The sequence below is a fragment of the Artemia franciscana genome, chromosome 9, assembly GCF_032884065.1.
Source record: "Artemia franciscana chromosome 9, ASM3288406v1, whole genome shotgun sequence".
NCBI lineage: Eukaryota > Metazoa > Arthropoda > Branchiopoda > Anostraca > Artemiidae > Artemia > Artemia franciscana.
This window is the reverse complement of record NC_088871.1, coordinates 16,675,073-16,698,724: the sequence shown is the minus strand read 5'-3', so window position 1 is coordinate 16,698,724 and position 23,652 is coordinate 16,675,073. Positions and strand designations below refer to the sequence as shown.

Genomic DNA, 23,652 nt, shown 5'->3' with positions numbered 1-23,652 from the left:
TGCTTTTGTACTGAGCAGGTCAACTTAAATAATATTTGGGGAGAGAAGATTTGAAAGAAAAAGACAAAATGGGGAAATATGCTAGAATTTGTAGAATTAAGGGTTGAACAGTGAACATACTAAACTATGAGAAGGAGTCAAGCCCAAATTTCCCTTTTCTTGCAAGGGTTGGATTTTGTGTGCGTTAAGTTTTTATTAGGTTTATTTATTGGTGTACTGAGCTTTGTCTGGGTATTAACTAAAAAAAACAAGTTTTTTTTAGCTGAAAGTAAGGAGCGACATTAAAACTTAAAATGAACAGAAATTACTTCGTATATGAAAGGGGCTGCTTCCTCATCAACACCATGCTCCTTACGCTAAAGTTTGACTCTTTCTCTTAACTCTGCTTTTTAAAACAGTAAAAAACTTTAGCGTAAAGAGCGGGGCGTTGATGACGAAGCAGTCCCTTTCATATACGAAGTAATTTCTGTTCGTTTTAAGTTTTAATGTCGCTCCTTACTTCCAGCTAAAAAAAATTGTTTTTTTTTTTTTTATTTAATTTCTGAACGTTTTTGAATCAGTGCATGTTTTGATTTTGGCTCTCCGCAGAAAAATAATTAACACGGAATTTGCAAGTTTTTTTTTTTTTTTTTTTTTTTTTTTTTTTTTTTTTTTTTTTTTTTTTTTTTTTTTTTTTTTTTTTTTGGCTAAATGGCTTTCTCATAGCATTGATCGAATGGTTTTGAGAAAAAAGGAACGGTGTAGGAAGCCTAGTTGCCCTGCAATTTTTCGTTACTTAAAAAGGCAACTAGAACTTTTAATTTTTTACGAATGTTTTTATTGGTAAAAGATAGACGTAACTTATAAATTAGCTTACGTAACGAACTTTTGTAATCTCACGTTTTTATTACATGTATGAGGGGTTCACCCCCTCGTCAATACCTCGCTCTTTACAATAAAGATTAAATTGTGTTCCAATTCATTAAGAATGACCCCTGAATCACAAAAGCCGTAGAATAAATAGTTGAAATCACTAAAAATACTTTAGCGTAAAGAGCGAGGTATTAGGAGGAGGTGAACCCCTCATATGCGTAATAATTTCTGTTCGTTTTAAGTTTTAATGCTGCTCCTTACTTCCATTTGAAAAAACTTTTCACATTTATTTTTTCGTTTTTTTAAATAATACTAGAAAATCCTGCGCTCCCTTCATGGAAATTTTCTTCCCCCATGAAAAATTCTCGATGTAAAGTTCCCCCAAAATATCCACCTCTTGTTAACCACCCCCCCCCCCAACCAAAAAGTCCCCCTGAAAACGTCTGTACACTTCCCAATAAGTATTACTATATGTAAGCACTGGTCAAAATTTGTAACTTGTAGCCCCTCCCACGGAGACTGTGGGGGAGTGAGTCGTTCCCCAAAGACATAGTTATAAGGTTTTTCGACTACACTGAATAAAATGGTTATATCAGAATTTTGATCCGTTGACTATGGGAAAATAATTAGCGTGGGAGGGGGCGTAGGTGCCCTCCAATTTTTTGGTCACTTAAAAAGGGCACTAGAACTTTTCATTTCCGTTAGAATAAGCCCTCTCGCAAGATTCAGGCAAAAAATACAAAATTCCACTTTTGTAGATAGGAGCTTGAAACTTCTACAACAGGGTTCTCTGATACGCTGAATCTGATGGTGTGATTTACATTAAGATTCTATGACTTTAGGGGTTGTTTTCCCCTATTTTCTAAAATAAGGCAAATTTTCTCAGACTCGTAACTTTTGATGAGTAAGACTAAACTTGATGAAACTTAGATATTTAAAATCAGCATTAAAATGCATTTTTTTTTATGTAGCTATTGGTATCAAAATTCCATTTTTTTATAGTTTCTATTACTGTTGAGCCGGGTCGCTCCTTACTACAGTTCGTTACCATTGTTTGATAATGTTGCTATGGTGAAATTTTCTTAGTGTTCAATTTTACATGAGTTGAGTTTTGCACAGTTTAAATTTTTTAGATTCCTAGATTGAGTTTTGATAGGTGTGATTCCGTGTTGGCTGAAATTCGTTTCTCTTGAGTTTTGGTGTGGTATGTTGGCCGGGTTGAATTTTGCTTTTGCTGAATTTTTGCATTGGTTGAATCTTATGGGAACTCTCTGTTTTATTATTTGAGAGAGTTGGTTGAAAAGTTGAAACTGGGGTTCTGTAATAAGATGAATTCCTGATCTGATTCTCATTGAGGTCGTATCCCTTTTTCGGTAGGTTTAACCCACTTTTATGAAGTCAACCTGACTGTTTTATGGAACTCACTTATGTTGTTTGCTAAAATTTTGATGGTATTGTATATTTTAGGTCAGTGTAAAAACTGACATTTATTCGACAAATATATTCCAGTTTCTCTGATATGTATCCCTCTAACAAGTATTTTCAACGATTAGACTTCAAGTTTAGTATCTATTAGAGGTTTCTCATTAAATATATAAACTATCAATACTTTTTTTGCAATGTTGTATTTCTAATTACTTTTTTTGAGTATTTGTTTTATATTTCTTCGTATCTAGCTCATTTGGAAAAAGTTGTTTGAGTATCCACACTATCTTTCTTTAAAAAAAAATTCTATTTTATAAACTTTTGTAGTGTAGGATCCCCCCATCCCATTTAAGGGAATATCTTGCTATCGTTTATCCTAAAAATTGTATCCTTGCACTAATGAATATAGTTGTTCGTCATACAATGGGAACCAGTTGGGATATCGGTATGTTATATTTGATGGTGACACTAAGAGGCTCTCTTTTGTGCATCACAGCTCACAAAGTATCCTGACTTTTTATTTTTATGAATCCAAACGTATAGAAATAAAAGGAGAGGGGAGAAAATAAAAAAAATTGGTAGATAGAGTTGCCGAAAATTTAAGACCTTAGATTAAGTAAAAAGATGAATAATGATGGAAATCCGATGTATTAAAATTGTATATCTAGTAAAAAGTTCATTTACAGGGGAAATCAAAGATAAAAGCTTTGCTCTAAAATTTTATTATGCCTTTTATGCTTTTTTTTGTTCCAGCCTTATTGCTTTATGTCTTACAAACTAACCCTTTTTTCAAGGTGGGAAGTCGTATTTACTGAGTAGTTGCTATGTTGGAAATTTGACTTTTATTATTTGTTCTTTTTTGTTTGTTTTTTCACAAAGATCTGGTGATTGCTGAGTCCGATAAGTCTGCCATTTAAATGTACTTATTTGATATCTATTGTTTTATGGTAGTAGGTTAATTTTTAGTGGCCCAATAAACAATGCAGTTGTACGTCGTCGCACTTAATTACTAACCGATTTTGAAATATCTTGTGTACAAGATATTCCTCTAATCTCATTTTTTTTTTTTAATATTCTGAGAATTGATTATGTGGCAATCAATTTAAAGGAGAAATCAAATTTTGCAAGAGTTTTTACTTAGTAAAACTCGTCCAAGAATGGAACAAAATGAACAAAACATTTTTTTTTTCAGATCAAACAATTCGTGGCTAAGAACTCTGAGTAAGGAGTGATTGATACATTGATCGACATTGATACATGCTTTTCATCAATTTTAATTCATCAAAAGATTCATCAAGTTTAATCTTATCTACGAGTCTGAGAAAATTTGCTGAATTTTCGAAAAAGGAGGAAACACTCCTAAAACATCAAGTGATCTTAATGAAAATTACACCTTCAGATTCCGCATATTAGAGATCCTCAGTGTAGAGGTTCCAACTCCTATATACAAAAATATGGAATTTGGTTTTTTTTTGCCAAAAGCAAAATCACGGATGCGTGTATATTTTTTTTCAGGGGTGATAGTGCCTAGGAGATCGAGGGAGGGCTTATTTGATCGAAAATGAAAAGTTCTAGTTCCCTTTTTAAGTGACAAGAAATATTGGAAGGCAGCTAGCCCCTCTATCACGCCCTTTTTTCCTAAAGTTATCCGACTGAAATTTTGAGATAGCGATTTTGTCCAGCATAGTAAAAACTAATAATAATAACGTATTTGAGGATGACTTGACCCCTCACAGGTCCTGGGGAAGGGGTATATGATATGAACTATGCCCATTGTTTAGATATAATATTGGCTATTGGGAAGTATACATAATCTTTTCGGGGGGATTTTTGTATGTGAATAGGTTACGTGGGAAGATCTTTCCATGGATGAATATTGCGAATACGAGGAGGTTTACCCCCTCCTCAATACCTAGCTCTTTACGCTAAAGTTCAACTTTTTGTCCCAGTTCTTTAAGAGTGATTTCTAAAACACAAAGACCATTCCATTAGATGCAGAAGGTTTTTTTTTAATTACTAAATACTTTAGCGTAAAGAGTGGGGTTTATTGAGGAGGGAGCAACCTCCTCGTATTCGTAATACTTTCTGTTCACTTCAAGTATTAATGTTGCTCCTTACTTTCAGTTGAAACAAACTTTTTTTCATTTATTTAAAGGCGCGATGCTAAAACGAACAGAAATTACTCCGTATCATGGGAGGGAGTGGCCTTCTTTAACTCCCGCTCTTTAACCTTAATTTTATAGAACTGTGCTGAAAGAATTTATGGATGCACCAAGTGTGCCGCTGATTGTCTTTTAAAACATTTCAAGTGAACATTGTACTGTTTCAAGCAAATACCCACTGATCAGCTTATCTATTCGTGAGATATTAGAAAAGATCCTTTTTATTCCATTTCAATTGTCCTTGAACTTGAGTAGTTGTGCTTAAAGCATTGGGGGGCAAATTTCAAATTTTAGCGGAACGATTAAGGAGTTAAGGAGGGGGACCGCCTCTCAGATACAGAATTATGCGGAATTTTAAAGTCTTAGGTCGCTCTTTATTTTCATTTACTCCCAGCAGAAAATAAATCTCTTGTTTTTTCATTTAAAATCTGTTCGTTTTTAAAAGCACACCCGTGGTACTCTAGATATGAAGAGCGCTTCTTCCCAACCAAGCCCAACTCTTTGAAGCAAAGTCTAAATTTTGAAGACTAAAAATAAGTAAGTATCTATAACAGCCGTTTATTTCTTGTTGACTATGTACATATAATTAAGAGCAATTGCGCCACAGTCCAGCCCTTGTCTCTGAAACTAAAAAGCTCGTTACATGGTTATTCCATAGTTTTAATTGATAGATGAAATTGATAAAGATTCTAGTTGATATTTTTTTAGCCTTCTTTTGGAAAAAAAATGATTTTGATGCTATAAAATAGCAGATAAGGTTTGCTGTGACACAGTTGTTTTGCTACTTGAAACGGGCACTAGAATTTTTTTCTTTCCCGTCAAATGAGCCTTCTTTTCGGTTTTCTCAGACTATTTTTGAATATAATCACCATAGAGAAAAAAAAAACAAGCAAATGGTGAACACTCATCCGCAATCGACCTTTTTTGGAAAAAATACAAATATCACATTTTGTAGATGGGGTCTTGAACTATATTCAACAGGGTCCTCCGATATGCAGAATTTGATGGTGTAACTCTCATAAAAATCTATTGTCCTTTTGGGAGGTTGTACCCTTTAAAAAAAGGCAAATTTCCTCATGCTCATAGCTCTTGGTGAGTGACTGAACTTAATGAACATCACGTATTTACAACACAATCGAAACAGACTCTTTTGGTGCAAATATTGACGTAAAATTTTTAGCGTTTCGGTTACTTTTAGCTAGAGTTGCTCCTCGCTTAAAGCTCGTTACCATGAACAGTTTAACTCGTCGGTGAAGCAGCAATATCTTATGGATTTTTATTTCAGGTTTGCTGCTTTGACTGCTCGTGCTTTTATTAATAAAGGAATCCCTGTGCAGGTTTTCTCAAAAATATGTCCGACGCCGTTTGTACCATATACTATACTTATGAATAAGTTAGCTGCTGGAATTATGATTACAGCTTCTCATAATCCCAAAGAAGATAATGGTTATAAAGTATACTGGTCGAATGGAGCTCAAATTATTCCACCTCATGATAAAGGAATTCAGGTAAAATAAAAAGAAAATAAAGTTACTAATTGAAACTAGATCTACGTTCCTTTGGTAATTTGAGGTGTTGTGGCAACCTTTTTTCGGCTTCGCCAATTAAAGCATTGCGATCAAAACAGCTTGTCTTTGTTTCCTCACTGCAATTAAACGCTGAAGTTGTTAAGCTGTAAGGATCTTAAAATAAATATTAGGTACACCAACTCGCAAAAGTTGCAAACCCCTCATTACAACTAGTAAAAGTTGCAAACCCCTTATCGCTGAAATTGTAGCCTAACAGCTGATTATTACTTATAAGTTCCCTACATGTCTTACCACTGGAACCAAATTGTTCTTACCATCAAACACACCGGAAACAAATAATAGGTACATCAACTAGCAAAAGTTGTGAACCCTACCAAAAAATGGATGACATATATTTTGATCAGCTCATCAAGAGCCATCGACTGCCGTCAAAAAAGACTATCTGTCTTAGTTCAAAAGTTGAATTTTTTGCTGCAGGCCAAGTTTCTAGTGTCATTACTTAGAAAGGAGCAAACAATAAACTCTAATTTCTTTATCAGTGAGAGAACTTTTAAAGTTTAAGGCACATATGATGCTGTCTCTGTATTGGCCTATTTTTGGTTTCAGTGTGTACCTTTCTACTGAAGTTATCAACCCCTTTAAACTTTCAAACTGGTATATCTCGTGAAGGAATTTTTCTACCAAAAAACAGACGACTTGTTTTGATCAGCTCATCAAGAGCCATAGGCTGCTGTCGAAAAAAAAATATCTGTTTTAGTTCAAAAGTTTCCTTTTTAGCTGCAGGCTAAGTTTCTAACGTCATCACTTAGAAAGGAGCAAACAATAAACTAATTTCTTTATCAGTCAGAGAACTTTTGAAGTTTAAGAGGCACATATGATACCATTTCTGTATTGGTCTATTTTTAGTTTCATATTGTACCTTACTACTGAAGTTATCAACCCCTTTAAACTTTCAAACTGGTGTATCTCGTGCAGAATTTTTCTACCAGAAAATGGATGACACATGTTTTAATCAGCTCATCAAGAGCCATCGGCTGCCGTCGAAAAAAAAAGCTGTCTTACCTCAAAAGTTGACTTTTTTGCCTTAGGCCAAGTTTCTAACGTTAAAAAAAGGTAAAGAATACGGCATTAGACTTTACAGTCCCTACCGGCGGGGCTGATCTCCGTTTCTTGGCCCTTTAGCCAGGAAGTGAAATAAGGGGCTGGGGGCCAACCATCCTGTGCTTTCGCACACCCTTCCTGTTTACCTTCCCCAGATTTCTCCAGGTACCCATTTAGAGCTGGGTCGACTATGGCTGAGCTTACAGAGTCTAACGTCATCACTTAGAAAGGAGGAAAGTATAAACTCTAATTTCTTTATTAATGAGGGAACTTTTAAAGTTTAAGAGGCACATCTGATACCATTTCTCTACCGCAATCCCAAGTGCAAAAAACTGAATAATAAACTTTGTTGAAATCAAGAACAGAGATGTGTAGAAACAACAGAATTTTGGCCCCAGGCAAGAGTTCTACGAAGCTTTCCAAAATGCAAAGTCATATTCATTAATTCAGCCAAAGCTCCACACTTTTTGTAAAAATCGCAGAGGTTAGACCCTTACCACTTTCTAGGAATAAGCTGAAATCAGGGTCCTAGGAAAAAAAAGAAGAAAACCACAACAAAACTGAAGTGACCCAATGTTAGTTGATAATTTGCCACTGGGCCAAGAAAGAAAACTTATTGGGAGGGAAAAGTCAAAGACTGGTCTACATTTTTGTCCTATGTGTGGAGGTTTGAATGAAAGCCTAAGCGACTTGATATGTGAATATATGGATGGAAAACTGAAGTTTTTAGTAGGGTGGATTTTGATTTTGAGTGGTTGGTGAGAGCAAGTGCGGATGAATGTTTTATAGGTGTAGAAAATTTGGCATGATTCTTGTGTCTAGCGATGGATCATAGAGCTAGATTTTTCTAGGATAATGTTTGGCTTTGTAATTTCTGTTCAATTTTTATTTGGTTTATTTATTTTGCTTTGATCTATGGGCTTTACGCGCCAATAAATTTTATTCTATTTATCGTTATATTCTTCTTATTCTTGCCATGTTAACTTTCTAAAGTCGGTTATAAAAGCTTGGAATATGTTGTGGGTCATAGAATGTTTTACTATTGGTTGTTGAAATGAATCATCATTTGATAACTTTGTCGTCTAAAGACCAAATCGACAGGTCGTTAGAACGAACACGGAGAATGAATTACGGAGAATGAATGGGTTCTCATCGTAGTGCATGGCTGCACGGAATTATCTTCTGGGAAGTATATCGGCAATTTTTAATGTTAGTTGATGTGTTTAAATATCAAGTTTATTTGAGTAAATTTTAGCATAGGCTTGTGTCAAAATGCCTTCTAAACATCAGTTTTTATTATGCAATATCTTTCTAGTTCTAAAAGTTTTCTTTGAATTCTTTAGTTTTAAAATTTAAGAACTAAAGTGGGAAAAAAGATCCCTAAGAAATTGAATTTTTTTCTTTGAAAGTGATACGTATTATCATGATCTTGTAATTTATAGTATTTACTTCAGAAAGTTAGTATATGACGTTATTTGCTGAAGCTAAAAAAAAAGAAACAGGAAAGGGAAAGGGAAATTCTAAAAAAAAAATGTACTATGAATACTCGTATTTAACCCGTGTACAAGTAACTTGTAAGCAGAAAAGAAAACACAAGAATATTCAAAACCAGGAAAGAACGTGGGATTTAAGATAATTCAAAAAGTAAATAGAAAACTAACACGAACTAAAAAAATAAAAGCGAACAGTAATTGTTTTCGAACGCCAGCATACTATTCCAATATTAAAATTCGTATGTTATTTTTAAGGGAAAAATTATTATTACTGGAGTTATGAAAAAATTCTAAGTAAAGAAATCATTTTTTAACTGATGACCAAACATTCTTAAGAATTGATCCTTGTTTTTAGGCAGCATCTTGTGAATGTAAAGATTTCGTCAATCAAATTCTTTGTTAATAAAAGTCTTAGGGATTAAAAGATGGACTTACTCACATGAGTAGCTGAGATGCTCTGCTGTAAATAAAATGAAGAGGATTACTTCTGTATATTTTTTATTTGGTTTACATTATTTGAATTCCCGTATTTATTTTTATGTAACAATATTGTTATAATGAGAGCATATAGTTAAATCTTGATTATCAACTAAATATGTATTTATTCAAACATAAAAATAGTAGGGGCCAAAGTTTTCTGACATGAAAGAATTCATGTTAATGTGACATGTCATGTGACATGACATGAAAGAAAGCTTTCAAAGAATTGAACTAACAAAAGCTCTAATTAAGTACCTACAACATTCCAGGCAACGGCTTGTAAGTGGTGGTAACAAGTCTGAACAAATAAAAGAAGAAGAAACACTCATATAGCTTTTTTAATCTTGCCTATTTCTATAATTCATATACTTACTGAAAAAGAAGGTAATAACGTCAGGACATATAAAACCAAATATTCCATGGAAGCTGGGAAAGAGAAAACCTGGGTATTGTTTCTTTTTAAGTTTGCTAAATACAAATATCTTCTTTAACATAATTTCTTTTTTTTATCTCAAGTTGTAGAATATTTGTTCGTTTTCTGTTTCTTTTTCTAAGGTTTTGTCAGGTTTAGTTCGGAATGTCTAGAATTGCCTATTATTTTGGAATTTTAGGCATTTTCGTTTTTAGGCATGTGTATGACTTTTTCGAGCCATTTAAATATATTTTTACATACTTGCGCTAAGATGGATAGGAGGGGAGCATACAAGGTAAGGGGGAATATGTAAACTCAGGGGAATAGGAATTTCGGCAACAGATCTGTATTTATATTAGTGTCATGGTGTCGTTTGAGCCGTGTTCATAGCCTTCGATGAAGAAAAAACTTTTTTTAAACCTTAGTACAACCTCTGAAATTCTGGCAGACTATACTCCCTCCTTCCGCCTGTAGAAGTATCCTTGCTAGTATTGTTTAAACATACTGGTAGTTTTTCTCTACTTTTTTGGGTTTCATAAACAGTTTTTCTAAAAAAAAAACGTCGTTGGTACATTGCTTGGTTCAATTTTAATCTAGTTTCAGTTTTAACTAATATTAATCGATTATGACTTTAAATGTAAGTAAATATTGAAAAAGTAGAGTGTTTACTGTTTTGCCTAATCGCATAGCTTCAACATAAGTAGGATGGATATAATAAATAATTTTTTTTCAAGAAGTAGTTTAGTTTTATCTTATTGTTTCCAAGAGACGCTAACAGTTTGTTTAATTATGCACTTAGATTGATAAAGATGACATACTACATTCACCTCTTTCTCATTCTCCAAAAAATTGTGAAAGACCCTGGCCAGGTCTTGGTAAAAGTTATTATTTTTTAAAGTTTGTTCAGCTACTAAAATGATGAATTCATTTTTAGAGCTCCATTTTAGAAAATCTGGAACCATGGAAAGATGCATGGGCTCATGAAAATATTCGAGAAAGCCCTCTGTGTACTGATGGCATTGAGATTGTGATGGATAATTACTACAAGTGTCTAGCTCCGATGGTAACTTATCCTGACCTGAATAGGAGCACAAACTTACGCTTTGTTTATACGCCTGTCCATGGAGTTGGAGCTGAATATATGAGCAAAGCGTTTGAATTCTTCAAGCTTCCCGTAAGTTTTTTTTTAATGCTAAAAACACTAAAAGATGCTATTGGAAAGTGTCTGAACTGTACTTTCTGTGGTTTGCTATAGTGTATTTGCAAAATACTTTCAGAGAAGTAGGTTTTAAGAATAACCAACTGGCGGACAAAGGGGCATCGCAATGCTAATTTGTTTGTTTATGGTAGGTGCAAGGTTTGGCTAATGAACTTGCATTTTATTTGGAAGAATCTAACATTATAAATGTCCTTGGAATTCTAATTTTTAAAGAATGATCTATTACCTGATTTTATTTGCATGGTACAAGAACAAAGGAGTGACATTAGGAAATGATGGATGTCAAACCTTAATTATGAATATCCACTGGTAGAGAAAATAGACTATTGAAGACTTCGGAGCTTCTTTTTATTGTTGTAGTCTCTTGAATTCGCTTGCTCTGGAATTTTAAGGTCTTAGGGAGATAGTGTGTGACAAAAGCGACTAGAATTGATGAATCAAAAGACACCTAACCGTGCCCTATGATAATGTTCCTGCTCATGTCGAAACGATGTAATTTGTTTTAAAATATCAAGGTGGCCATGTGCCTCCAAAATATTTAATAAACTTTAATGTATGAACGCCATTCCCTTTTGTCCTGTCAACACCAAAAAGTTAGTCTGAGGTTATAAATTGGTATATGCAGGTAGAAACCATAGACATATATAGACATAATATAGACATAATTATATAGACATAATTAAGCAAATGAGTTTGAAAATCCCGTTCGTGCATTTTATTCAGAAATATAATAGCAAGTAAATCTCGGATATTTTTTGACACAACCATTGTAGATATTTTTTTACGCTTTAAATTCATTTAAAGTTATATTTTGTTTGTTGGTTTGTTGATACAGTTTGTTGGTACAAACAGACAATACATTTTTTAGTGGGATATTACTCAAGCTAGTCAAATTTCATGGTAAAAGCATATATCAATATAATTTATCTCGTTGTAATCAGTTAAGTTTCCCTATTTTCATACTGAATTAATTTTAGTCAACAGTTTCATGCTTTTAAATATATTCTTTTCAGATAATAATTTTGTTAGCTTAATATGAATTTAGAAATATCGATTGGGAATATTCGGAGCTATTGAATCGGATAATTTTGAGATGCAAGTAATCAGTCTTAATTCAAGAAAGTCGCATTTCAAACGAGGAGACGATCCCGCAAATGAGAATGAGATTATAGTTTTACCATAGCAAAAATATTTTGATTTTGGTTAAGTTTTCTTTCTTTAAAGATATTCCTTTCTAATACAGCTAAAATTCAAGTGGCTAACCAAATCTTTAAATTTAAGCATTCAGTTTAGTTTTCAATAAATCAGAGATTTGAGTGGAGTGGCATCACCCCTAAATTCGGCATCATTATTCTTTATAATTCTTCTTTGTTTCGATTTGTTGGTTTGTTTTCAGATTTTTGGCGTTTTAGGTGTCCTTTTTCTACTTCAGGTTCATTTTAAGCTGTGTATCTTGTATAAGCTGCTTTAGTCTTCATTTCAAGTTTTTAATCCCGTCTTTACTTTTCTTGAAGAAACGAAATCATTTAAACACCAAACTATACGTCAATCGTTTGAAATCTAAGTGTGCCCAGCTGCAAAAAAAAAAAAAAAAAAAAAAAAAAAAAAAAAAAAAATTGCCTCGATTGTCAATTTGCTAATGGATGTAATTAAATGCTAGAATATTCCTGTTTAACACCATCAAGCCTAAAAATAGTTAGAACTTGTTTAGAAGGAATCCTCTTTTCAAAATTAAGAAAAGAATATAGCGCAACTGTTTAAACAATGAAAGAGTTTTAGAATTTGTTTCTGATGTGCAAAGTGTACCTGGCTATTTATTGATAGATGCTCCCTCGTCAGAGATTGAACTTGTTACTCTTTTTTCAGCTGTGTTTTTGCAGAGTTGGATATGGTTCCGCCAGTTTTTCTAGACCAGAAAGTTTTGAATACTAAAACCCCAATTGCCGCTATGTGCAGCGATCTCCTTATGTCGTTTCTTTGCGGAAAGGATACACTGTAATCCCTGTGATTTACAAGGATAAAATCGTCTCGTGCTTCTATTCGTAATTTAACACGGGTTCAAGTCCTGGCGTCGCTGGCTATTGGGTTTGGAACGGGGGTCAATGGTGTGACTGTAAGCTTATCCAGAGTCGAATGAGCTTTAAATTGGTACAGGGAGAAATCTGGGGAGGAAACACGGGAAGCGTCGGATGATTTGCCCCCAACCAAGTATTGCACTCCTGGCCAAAGGCAGTGAATCAGGAGATCGGTGCCTGCGCAATGCAGACCATTTGATCAGCATGCAAAAAAGTCTTTTTTTTTAAGTTTAGGTTCTATTTGTAATTTACCCCAGTCTGAGTCTAGTACAGTAAGACGTATGGTCTAAAACAAAGACCTGGGAATATTACATTCCTGAAGTAACGGCGTTCTAAGTCAGCTCTTCGAGTCTTATATTTACGGGAAGAATAAGGTTAATGTGTAGTCCTTAGAAGAGAAATAGACAATAGAATATCCATATAGCCTGCAAGAAAATAAACTATAATTTTAGGATATGTTCGGCTGATTGGGAATCAAAATCATCTAATGTTTCTCTATAATTTTACTCAAGGTTGGATTTTAGTAAAATAAGGATTCTGATCTAAAACACAGACCTTAGAATATTATAGACCTGAAATAATGCTATTTTGAGTCATTTACGACGTTTTTTTTTTTGTGGGCAGAATAAATCTTATTAGAATAGACCATGGAAGAGAAAGACAATATAATATACATATACCCTACAGGAAATTCAATTGACTAAACACTGGAGTCCAAATTCATTTGGGTTTTTATACGTAATTTTTAGGTTTTGAAAATTCAACTTAGCTTTTTTTTACATAATTCTTAGGATTCGAGACTCAAATCTACACATAGAGTTACATAACATAAGTTTGTGTTAAATTGTAGCCTGATAATCATTTTTGACGAAATTTTAAGGATTGTATTATTTCGTCAGGTTTTTTCCATAGGAATCATTTTGTATCCCACAAAAAAAAAATGTGACACAAGCGCCAAAAATCACAGAATTTTCAATTGCAAATGTATAGCTCGCTATGTAGCTTTTATAAGTTATCAAAACAAAAGTTTGGCCAAGGTTTTGTTATCATTATTATTGCCTTAAAGCCATTAAGGAACGATATGATTTTTCTTTGTAAGGCTGGAATATTTCAAAACTTTATGATGCTCTTTTTTTGTATTGACTGAGGAGAAATTTATCACGAAGTTTGCCAAATCGAAAATTACCAGAATCTAAGCGCATTTAGGACTTTCAATGACAATTTAAGACCTTTTCAATATATTATTGCTATAATAGATTATACTAAGAACTAATTGCTTAGTATATCTGCTCTCTCTAAACTAGCAACTATATACGTCGTAAAAAAATCCGCATTCAGATCTATACCTCATGATTCTATTGATTGCCCTTGAGCTTTGTTGATGGTGATTGCTAATCGGCCATTTCCTTTGTTGCCGTCGTCATTTATATAACCCCCTGTGCCCCCCGGCGTCCCCGTTGTAGTTGTGTCCCTGTGTCCGGGTCGTCATTTATATTCCCTGTGTCCCGGTGTCCCAGTCTGTGATTTCTATTTGAGTGTCTCGGGCGTCATTTATATTCGTCAGGATATTGTAGGGCATCGTAGCATCGATGAGTTTAAGCAATTCTTGTCAACTGATTGTTTCGCCTATAAAGAATATTATCTCGAGGTAAGAACTGATCACCGACCACAACGATTGCCACTTTGTTGATAGTTGCGTATCAGGAGGCATCAATTCGATTGCTGTTTTTAAGCAGAAGCACTAAGTTATTATTTTTGTGGAAAAGATGATATATATAAATATATATATATATATTTTCTTTTTAGTTTTTTTGTAGTTTTTACCTTTTTTAGTTTTTTTCTTCTTTTGTATTAATGCTAAAGCCAAGGCTCAAACCTGGAGCCTCTCGGACCTAGAACCTGAAACATAACGCTTTACCAACTCAGCTACTTCGGCGTGAATACATTCGTTTTGAGCAGCTTCCTCGGGTGTTGCCATTGTAGGTTCTTCAGTCATTTTACAATTAGAAATTTCTCTTTCAACGGTCTTCTTACAATTAAAAATTTGTCTTTGAACGATATTCTTAAATACCTGTGTCCTGGTCGTCATTTATATTGCCTGTGTCCCGGTCGTCATTTGTGTCCCGGTATCCCAGTCTGTAATTTCTCCTTGAGTGTCCCGGTCGTTATTTATATTCCCTCTGTCCCGGTCGTCATTTGTGTCCCGGTCTGTAATTTCTCTTTGAGTGTTTTTTCTTTTTAGTATTTTTTAGTTTTTTACATTTTTTCTTTTTTCAGTTTTCTTTTTCTTCTTTATTTTTCAGCTTCACTATGAAATACATATCGCCGAACCTTTGTTTTTTTAACTAAAATCTGGTAGGCATTGATGACCTTATCCAAGTCAAGATCCCAAACCCAATCATCATCGCTATCATTTTCAGTTTTGATATGTTTTGACTCTCGCTGTCCAGGTGGATCTTCATCTAACTGCGCGGTTTTGCGTTCTTTAGCCTCAAGCCTGTTTCCTTGCTGTTCTTTTGATTCCTCGGCACGCTTTCTTTTCTGACTTTCTCTATCAGCAGCAAGTTTTTTGGCATAGACTCTTTGAGTATCTTCATCGGCTTTTGCCATTGTAAGTTCATCAGTCATTTTAAACTTAAACATTAATAGATTTCTACGTGAACATATATGTCTTAAATATCTTTAATGACGTCACCGTCATAGCAAAAATGACGACAACTAACTTCATGACGCCAGTCGACACAGAAACATGACGTGACCTGATCCACAGACAGACAACTTATTTTTATATATATAGATAGATATAATTCTAAAATTGTCAGGTAATTTTCTATTTTGAAATAAAAACTAAAAATTATTGCTCAGACAACATAAATATTTTTGATATTTACATAATAGCTTTAGTGGTTCTGGACTGAAAACTAAATATGCTAATCAAATTGGGAATTGCAATCTTTTAGGTTGAAAAGGCAGATCCATTGGAATCATGAGAATGCGTGGAATAAGAAAAGCCTCACCCTCAAAAGGCCATGTCAAGATTGTTGCCTCTATTACGTTATAACAGACATAACACGTCATTTGTATCCCGGTGTCCCGGTCTGTAGTTTCGTTAGTCGACAAACATGACATCAGACGACATACAGCTCAATCCTTATAATGACGTCAGTCGACAAACGTGACGTCAGTCGACACACAAACATGACGTCAGTCGACAGACAGACAAACAACTTATTTTTATATATAGATATATATATATATATATATATATATATATATATATATATATATATATATATATATATATATATATATATATATATATATACTAGCTGTTGGGGTGGCGCTTCGCGCCACCCCAACACCTAGTTGGTGGGGGCGCTTCGCGCCCCCCCCCAAGCCCCCCCGCGCGCGTAAGTCGCCCCATGTTAGTTACGCGCCATTGTAGTTGTGTCCCTATGTCCCACCTGTGAATATAGATATATATATATATATATATATATACTAGCTGTTGGGGTGGCGCTTCGCGCCACCCCAACACCTAGTTGGTGGGGCGCTTCGCGCCCCCCCAAGCCCCCCCGCGCGCGTAAGTCGTTACGCGCCATATTAGTTACGCGCCATTGTAGTTGTGTCCCTGTGTCCCACCTGTGAATATAGATAGATTTATATATGTGTTTCAAACTACGTAAAAATTGCGAATATACAACATTCTTGGCTTTCCCATTGTCTGTCCATATACAAAGCCGTATGTACTAATAATGACGTCATATGCAAACGCTCTTTTTACAAACAAACAAACATGCATACACACAACTCGTTTTTATATAGATAGATAGATAGATAGATACAATACAAATTAACTACGTAAAACTTGTGAATATACAACAGTCTTCGCTGTCCCATTGTCTGTGTTGCAATCTTTTAAATTGAAAAAGCAGATCCGTTGGAATCATGGGAATGCGAGGAATAAGAACAGCCTCACCCTCATAAGGCCCTGTCAAGATTGTGGCCTCTATTAGGTTTTCCATTGTTTTTTTTTTACGGCAAGTCGCGTGCCATTGCAAAGCTTTGGTGGGTTGATATTTCTTAAAAGTATTATTGGTAATTTTTTTAATGATTGACCTTGAGCTTTGTTAATGGTGATTGCAAATGCTAATCGAATTGGGAATTGCAATCTTTTAAATTGAAAAGGCAGATCCGTTGGAATCATGGGAATGCGAGGAATAAGAACAGCCTCACCCTCAAAAGGCCCTGTCAGGATTGTGGCCTCTATTAGGTTTTCCATTGTTTTTTTTTACGGCAAGTCGAGTGCCATTGCATACCGACTCTTGAACATGCAACATATAATTGTCCATGGGAACATGATTCTAATGATTGCCCTTGAGCTTTGTTGATGGTGATTGCTAATCGAACATTGCATGTGTCCCCGTCGTCATTTATATATCCCCCCTGTGCCCCCGGCGTCACCGTTGTAGTTGTGTCCCTGCGTCCCGGTCGTCATTTATATTCCCTGTGTCCCGGTCGTCATCCCGGTATACATTCGTTTTTGAATTGGTATATGATGAAATGAATTTTTAATTTTTTCCCTTTTTTTCTTTTTAGTTTTTTTTATTGGTTTTTACCTTTTTTTAGGTTTTTCAGTTTTTTTCTTTTTTCTTTTTAGTTTTTTTTGAAGTTTTTATCTTTTTAGTTTTTTTATTTTTATTCATATTTTTTTAGTTTTCTTTTTCTCCTTTATTTTTCAGTTTTTTTCCTTTTTTTAGTTTTTTTCTTTTTTAGTTATTTTAGTTTTTACCTTTTTTAGTTCTTTTTAGTTTTTTAGCTTTTTTCAGTTTTTTTATTAGTTTTTAGTTTATTTTATGGTTTTTCCTTTTTTTAGTTTTTTTTAGTTTTTTACCTTTTTTTTATTTTTTTTGGTTTTTAAGCCTTTTTAGATTTTTTTCTTTTTTTTCTTTTTAGTTTTTTTTTGTAGTTTTTACCTTCTTTAGATTTTTGCTTCTTTTATATTAATTCTAAAGCCAAAGTTCGAACCTGGAACCTCTTGAACCTAGAACCTGGAACATAACGCCTTATCAACTCAGCTACATCGGCTTGAATACATTCGTTTTCGAATTGGTATATGATGAAATAATTCAGACGTCATATTATATGATGAAATAATTTTTTAGTTTTTTTTACTTTTTTTCTTTTTAGTTTTTTTATTGGTTTTTGCCTTTTTTTAGCTTTTTTATTTTTTTTTCGTTTTTTCTTTTTAGTTTTTTTGTAGATTTTATCTTTTTTATTTTTTTTATTTTTATTCATATTTTTTAGCTTTCTTTTTATCTTTTATTTTTCAGTTTTTTCCTTTTTATCTTTTATTTTTCAGTTTTTTCCTTTTTTTTTAGTTTTTTTCTTTTTTAGTTTTTAGTTTTTTTTTAGTTTTTTACCTTTTTTTAGTTTTTTTAGTTTTTTCAGTTTTTTAGCTTTTTTAGTTTTTTTATTAGTTTTTAGTTTTTTTGTAGTTTTTGCCTTTTTTTAGTTTTTTCAGTTTTTTTTTAGTTTTTAGTTTTTTACCTTTTTTTAGTTTTTTTTAGTTTTTTAGCTTTTTTAGTTTTTTTTTCTTCTTTTGTATTAGTGTGAAATAATTCAGACGTCATATGCACCTGATCCACAGTTTTAACTACGTAAAACTTGCGAATATACAACATTCTTTGCTGTCCCATTGTCTGTGCATATAAATAGATTGTCAGGTTTACCGACTCTTGAACATGCAACATATAATGGTCCATGGGAAAACAATCCGTATTCAGATCTATACCTCATGATTCTAATGATTTCCTTGAGCTTTGTTGATGGTGATTGCTAATCGACGATTCCCTGTGTCGCCGTCGTCATTTATATATCCCCGTGTGCCCCCCGGTGTCCCGGTCGTCATTTATATTCCATGTGTTCCGGTCGTCATTTATGTCCCGGTGTCCCAGTCTGTGAATTCTCTTTGAGGGTCCCGGGCGTCATTGATATTCCTTGTGTCCCGGTCGTCATTCGTGTCCCGGTGTCCCAGTCTGTATATACATTCGTTTTTGAATTGGTATTTTTTTTAGGTTTCAGTTTTCTGCCTTTTTTTTAGTTTTTTTTAGTTATACCTCATGATTCTAATGATTGCCCTTGAGCTTTGTTGATGGTGATTGCTAATCGAACATTCTCTGTGTCCCCATCGTCATTTATATATCCCCCTGTGCCCCCCGGCGCCCCCGTTGTAGTTGTGTCCCTGTGTCCCGGTCGTCATTTATATTCCCTGTGTCCCGGTCGTCATTTGTATTCCGGTGTCCCAGTCTGTATATACATTCGTTTTTGAAATGGTAAATGATGAAATAAATTTTTGTATTTTTCCCCTTTTTTTCTTTTTAGTTTTTTTGGTTTTTACATTTTTTTAGTTTTTTTAGTTTTTTTTTTCTTTTTTCTTCTTAGTTTTTTTTTATTTTTATTTTTTTAGTTTTGTTTTTCTCCTTTATTTTTCTTTTTGTTTCCTTTTATTAGTTTTTTTATTTTTTAGTTTTTTTAGTTTTTTAGCTTTTTTAGTTTTTTTATTAGTTTTTAGTTTGTTTTTTTCTTTTTAGTTTTTTTGTAGTTTTTACCTTTTTTTTTTAGTTTTTTTTTTTACTTATGTCCTGGTCGTCATTTATACTCCCTGTGTCCCGGTCGTCATTTGTGATGGTTTGTTGACGGTGTTTTGTTGATGGTGATTGCTAATTGAACATTCCTTGTGTCCCGGTCGCTTTCTCTTTGAGTGTCCCGGTCGTCATTTATATTCCCTATGTGCCGGTGTCCTGGTCGTCATTTGTGTCCCAATGTAATTTCGTAATTTCGTCAGTCGAAAACATGACGTCAGTCGACACAGAAACATGACGTCACCTGATCCACAGATCCACAGACAGACAGACAACTTATTTTTATATATATAGATATATATATATATACATATATGTTTTCTTGAAAACGGCTCCATATTTTTTTTTTTCAATCGGCACTCTGGGATCTTCTGGCCTGAAAAAACAGACGAGATTTGTCATGAGTGTGAGAAATTTCGTTTAAGTCCCATTTATATATATTCAAATAGCAAAAATTACATCAGCTTTTTCTCCTGGGATAGTCGCATCATTTTTAGTTTCTATGACACATGCAAAATTAAAGAAGATAACAAATGATTCCAAACAGAGAAAGAAAAAGACATGGAGCAAGAAACAGCAAAAATCGTATCGAATTGGGAATGGAAATATTGCACATTGAAATTTGCAGTTACAAGACAAAGTGACATTTCATTGGAATGAAAGAACGTGTTAGTTTAGCGTGTATGACGCTTGCAAAATTACACAAGATGACGAATAACTCTAAACAGCTAAAAAACAAGGCATGGAACAAGAAACAGCAAAAATGACATTAGATTGAAAACGAAAATGTGGCTTAAAATTAAAGAATAACGTGATAATTATGCTATTGCGTAATTTATATATTTCAGAAATTACAGCAGGGTAACGAAAAGATCGATCAAGTGGACACCTTCATCTACCTTGGTAGTATTATTAGTAAATACGGGGGAGCAGTGGAGATGTTAAAAGTAGAATAGTCAAGGCTCAAGGTGTTTTTTCACAGTTGAAATAAGTCTGGAAGAACAGGAAGATGTGTCTGGGAACCAAGATTAGAATATTGGATGCTACAGTGATGACAGTGGTCAAATATAGTTCTGAAGCGTGGGCGCTCCGAAAAACGGATAAAGCTTTACTTGATGTGTTCCAGAGAAATTGTCTACGAGCTATTTTGGGTACCGGCTGACTGACTGCATTTGAAATAGTTGACCGCACGTAAACTGTCGTTCAATCCCTCTTTCTAGGGCTGTAATGAGAGAAAGGTTGAGATGGCTGGGGCATATTTAGCAGATATGACAAATTGCCAAAGATTGTCCTGTTCAGCCAAGCGTTTTGGGCTGAACAGAATGCAGATCCTCCTAGTTGGGGTGGGAGGATGTGGCTAGTTGGGGTGGGAGGATGTCGCAATATTGAAAAATATAAAAAATCAAAACTATTTATCTTAAAATGTATACTTGATGAGGTAGAACTGTCTCAGTTTTCTGAATCACTTCGACTAAGGAAAAAATTCAGTTTATGAAATTCTAGTCTCAGCACTGTAGCTTCCTTTCAGGGTTTTACTGTAGTCTCCTTTCAGAAGGAAGCATTGCAAAATTTTGGAAACAACTTTTAAAATTTTAAAGTACTTACTTATATCATTCCTAAAAGCATTTCACTTCACTTTTATCCCGCCCCCTCCTAATCGTCAAATATATATCCAAAATGATATATTATCCATGTATTTTTCCTTTACTTGATGTCGTCGATATTTCTTATGTGCCACTAAGTCTTCTTGAAGAAAAGAGTCAAGTCTGGAAATTTTTGAGAATATGGTTTGGGCCATATATTGGACCTTTAAGGGGGGTGCAATTGAAACTCTTTTAGGAATTATATAAGTATTTAAAATTTGCTTGAAGTTGTTATCAGATTTTTATTGTGCAGACCAACCGTTTACGCAGGTACCTTCAGAATAGTAAGAAAAAGCTGCGCGATTTCAATTTCGTAAATTTAGAAGTGGTTGTCATATCTTCAAAATGTAAAAGAGATGATGCTTCCTCTCAATCTAAAAATTCAAAGAATATGGGGACTCGATATTAGTAATTTACTGACTATACAGCTTGGTTGGAATATTACATTGGGTTGATATTAAACCGACAAAGCTATGGCAAGTTTACACGGAAATTGTGCTAGGTAAGTCCCTTTTGGAGCGTGATGTACTGAATTAGATCAAGTCCAGGAAAGTAACTTTTGGAGCTTAGGCTCCCAAACCTCAGTGGCTAAATTTGAGTCCCTCAATTTTGGATATACTTTTGCTAGGCTGGTAAACCTTTGTAAGATCAATGCGTGCTGACAATTAAGGTATCTTGTAAAAGATATATAGAATAAACCAAAATAAAGCTAAGCGGATTTGGTTCACCACTTCTATAAAAAAAATAAAAAGGATAAATGTCCATAATAACTCAGAAAGCGCTTGGCTTAAGAATACAGGCTGAAATATTGATTGTTTAGGCACTGAAAGTCAAGGATTTTCATACCAGTACCTTGACATTATAGAAGAAAATAACTTAGTCTTCCTTAGAACTGGACCTTATTTATATGTCGCTTAAGCGTGATAGTAAAAATTTCAGAACCATTCCTACTACCTTGAGCAATTTTTAGGCATGGTGTTGAAGAGCTGCCACTGAGAATTTAATAATATCACAGTATTTATTTACAAAAAAATCAAAGGGTTGAACAAGAAATCCTGAGTAATTAAATAATAATAATGAAATGGGTATTTAATATATCGATGTCGAGGGTATGTTTAACATGACCATTTATACTTTTTTTCTTTAAGCATTAACTTTTTCAAGATCCCAAGCTCTTGACTGAAATCACATGGAGCAGCATGGCAGATTTTACTTTTTTTTTATTTTCAATTATGTCGGATAATTAATTTTGCTTCCGTCTTGGAACTGTTTCTAGGCATATGTGCCCACAGAGGAGCAAATACTACCTGATCCCGAGTTCAGTACTGTAAAATTTCCTAATCCGGAAGAGGGCAAATCGACGTTGGACTTAGCCATTCAAACAGCTGAAAGAAATAAAATTCAACATATAATTGCAAATGATCCTGATGCAGATCGTATGGCTTTTGCTGAGAAACAAATAGGGTAAGTTTTTTTCATTACAAAAAAAAAGTATAACGTAATCACAATACATTCGATTTAAATATAAACAGGAAAATGTTAGAATTTTGTTCTAAGTTTTATTCACGTGTCCTAAAAGCGCAAGATTGGACTGTTGGATAGGTGTATTCACGAAAGGAATAACAAAACTGGTTTCCGAATATTATTGAAGATATTATGGATCTAAAAAATGTGCTTATTATGTATTTTGTACTTATTTAGAAGTTGAATCATTGCTAAAAATTAAAAATCAGAGGTGGCTTGAGGTCTTGGTTGTGAATATGAAGGTAAAAGAATGCTATGTATTATAATTGATCAGGTCAATTACCATCGAAGTCCATGTCTTAGATAATCATTATCTACTGTCATTCAGTAGAAACGGAATAATTGAAATACGTATAACTCCCAACCTCCAGAATTGTGATCATTAACCTATTTATTATTACTAACTAGCTGTTGGGGTGGCGCTTCGCGCCACCCCAACACCTAGTTGGTGGGGCGCTTCGCGCCCCCCCCAAGCCCCCCCGCGCGCGTAAGTCGTTACGCGCCATAATAGTTACGCGCCATTGTAGTTGTGTCCCTATGTCCCACCTGTGAATATAGATATATATATATATGGTTTTAACTACGTAAAACTTGCGAATATACAACATTCTTTGCTGTCCCATTGTCTTTGCATATAAATAGATTGTCAGGTTTACCGACTCTTGAACATGCAACATATAATGGTCCATGGGAAAACAATCTGTATTCAGATCTATACCTCATGATTCTAATGATTGCCCTTGAGCTTTGTTGATGGTGATTGCTAATCGACCATTCCCTGTCCCGGTGTCCCGGTCGTCATTTACATCCCCCTGTTTCCCCCGGTGTCCCCGTTGTAGTTGTGTCCCTGTGTCCCGGTCGTCATTTATATTCCCTGTGTCCCGGGTCCCGGTCATCATTTGTATCCCGGTGTCCCGGTCTGTATATACATTCGTTTTTTAGTTTTGTTTTTCTCCTTTATTTTTTTCCTTTTTTTTTCTTTTTTAGCTTATTTAGATTTTTAGATTTTTTAGTTTTTTTTATTAGTTTTTAGTTTTTATTTCTTTTTAGTTTTTTTGTCCCGGTCGTCATTTATATCCCCCTGTTTCCCCCG

General features: G+C 34.2%; 1 protein-coding gene and 1 long non-coding RNA gene across 2 annotated transcripts in view; one reads left to right on the top strand and one right to left on the bottom strand.

Moving 5' to 3' along the window:
- Window positions 1–23,652, top strand: part of LOC136031064 (phosphopentomutase-like) — a gene marked incomplete in the record, with an annotated part of 41,515 nt that overhangs the window by 8,250 nt on the left and 9,613 nt on the right. The window contains 3 exon segments of the mRNA XM_065710310.1: window positions 5,725–5,947; window positions 10,389–10,628; window positions 22,312–22,499. Of these exon segments, the coding sequence (XP_065566382.1) occupies window positions 5,725–5,947; window positions 10,389–10,628; window positions 22,312–22,499 (651 nt within the window).
- Window positions 17,807–19,684, bottom strand: LOC136031066 (uncharacterized). Its single transcript, XR_010618423.1, has 2 exons — window positions 19,637–19,684; window positions 17,807–18,387 (listed from the first exon to the last, which is right to left on the bottom strand). It is a non-coding gene; the product is annotated as an uncharacterized LOC136031066 (long non-coding RNA).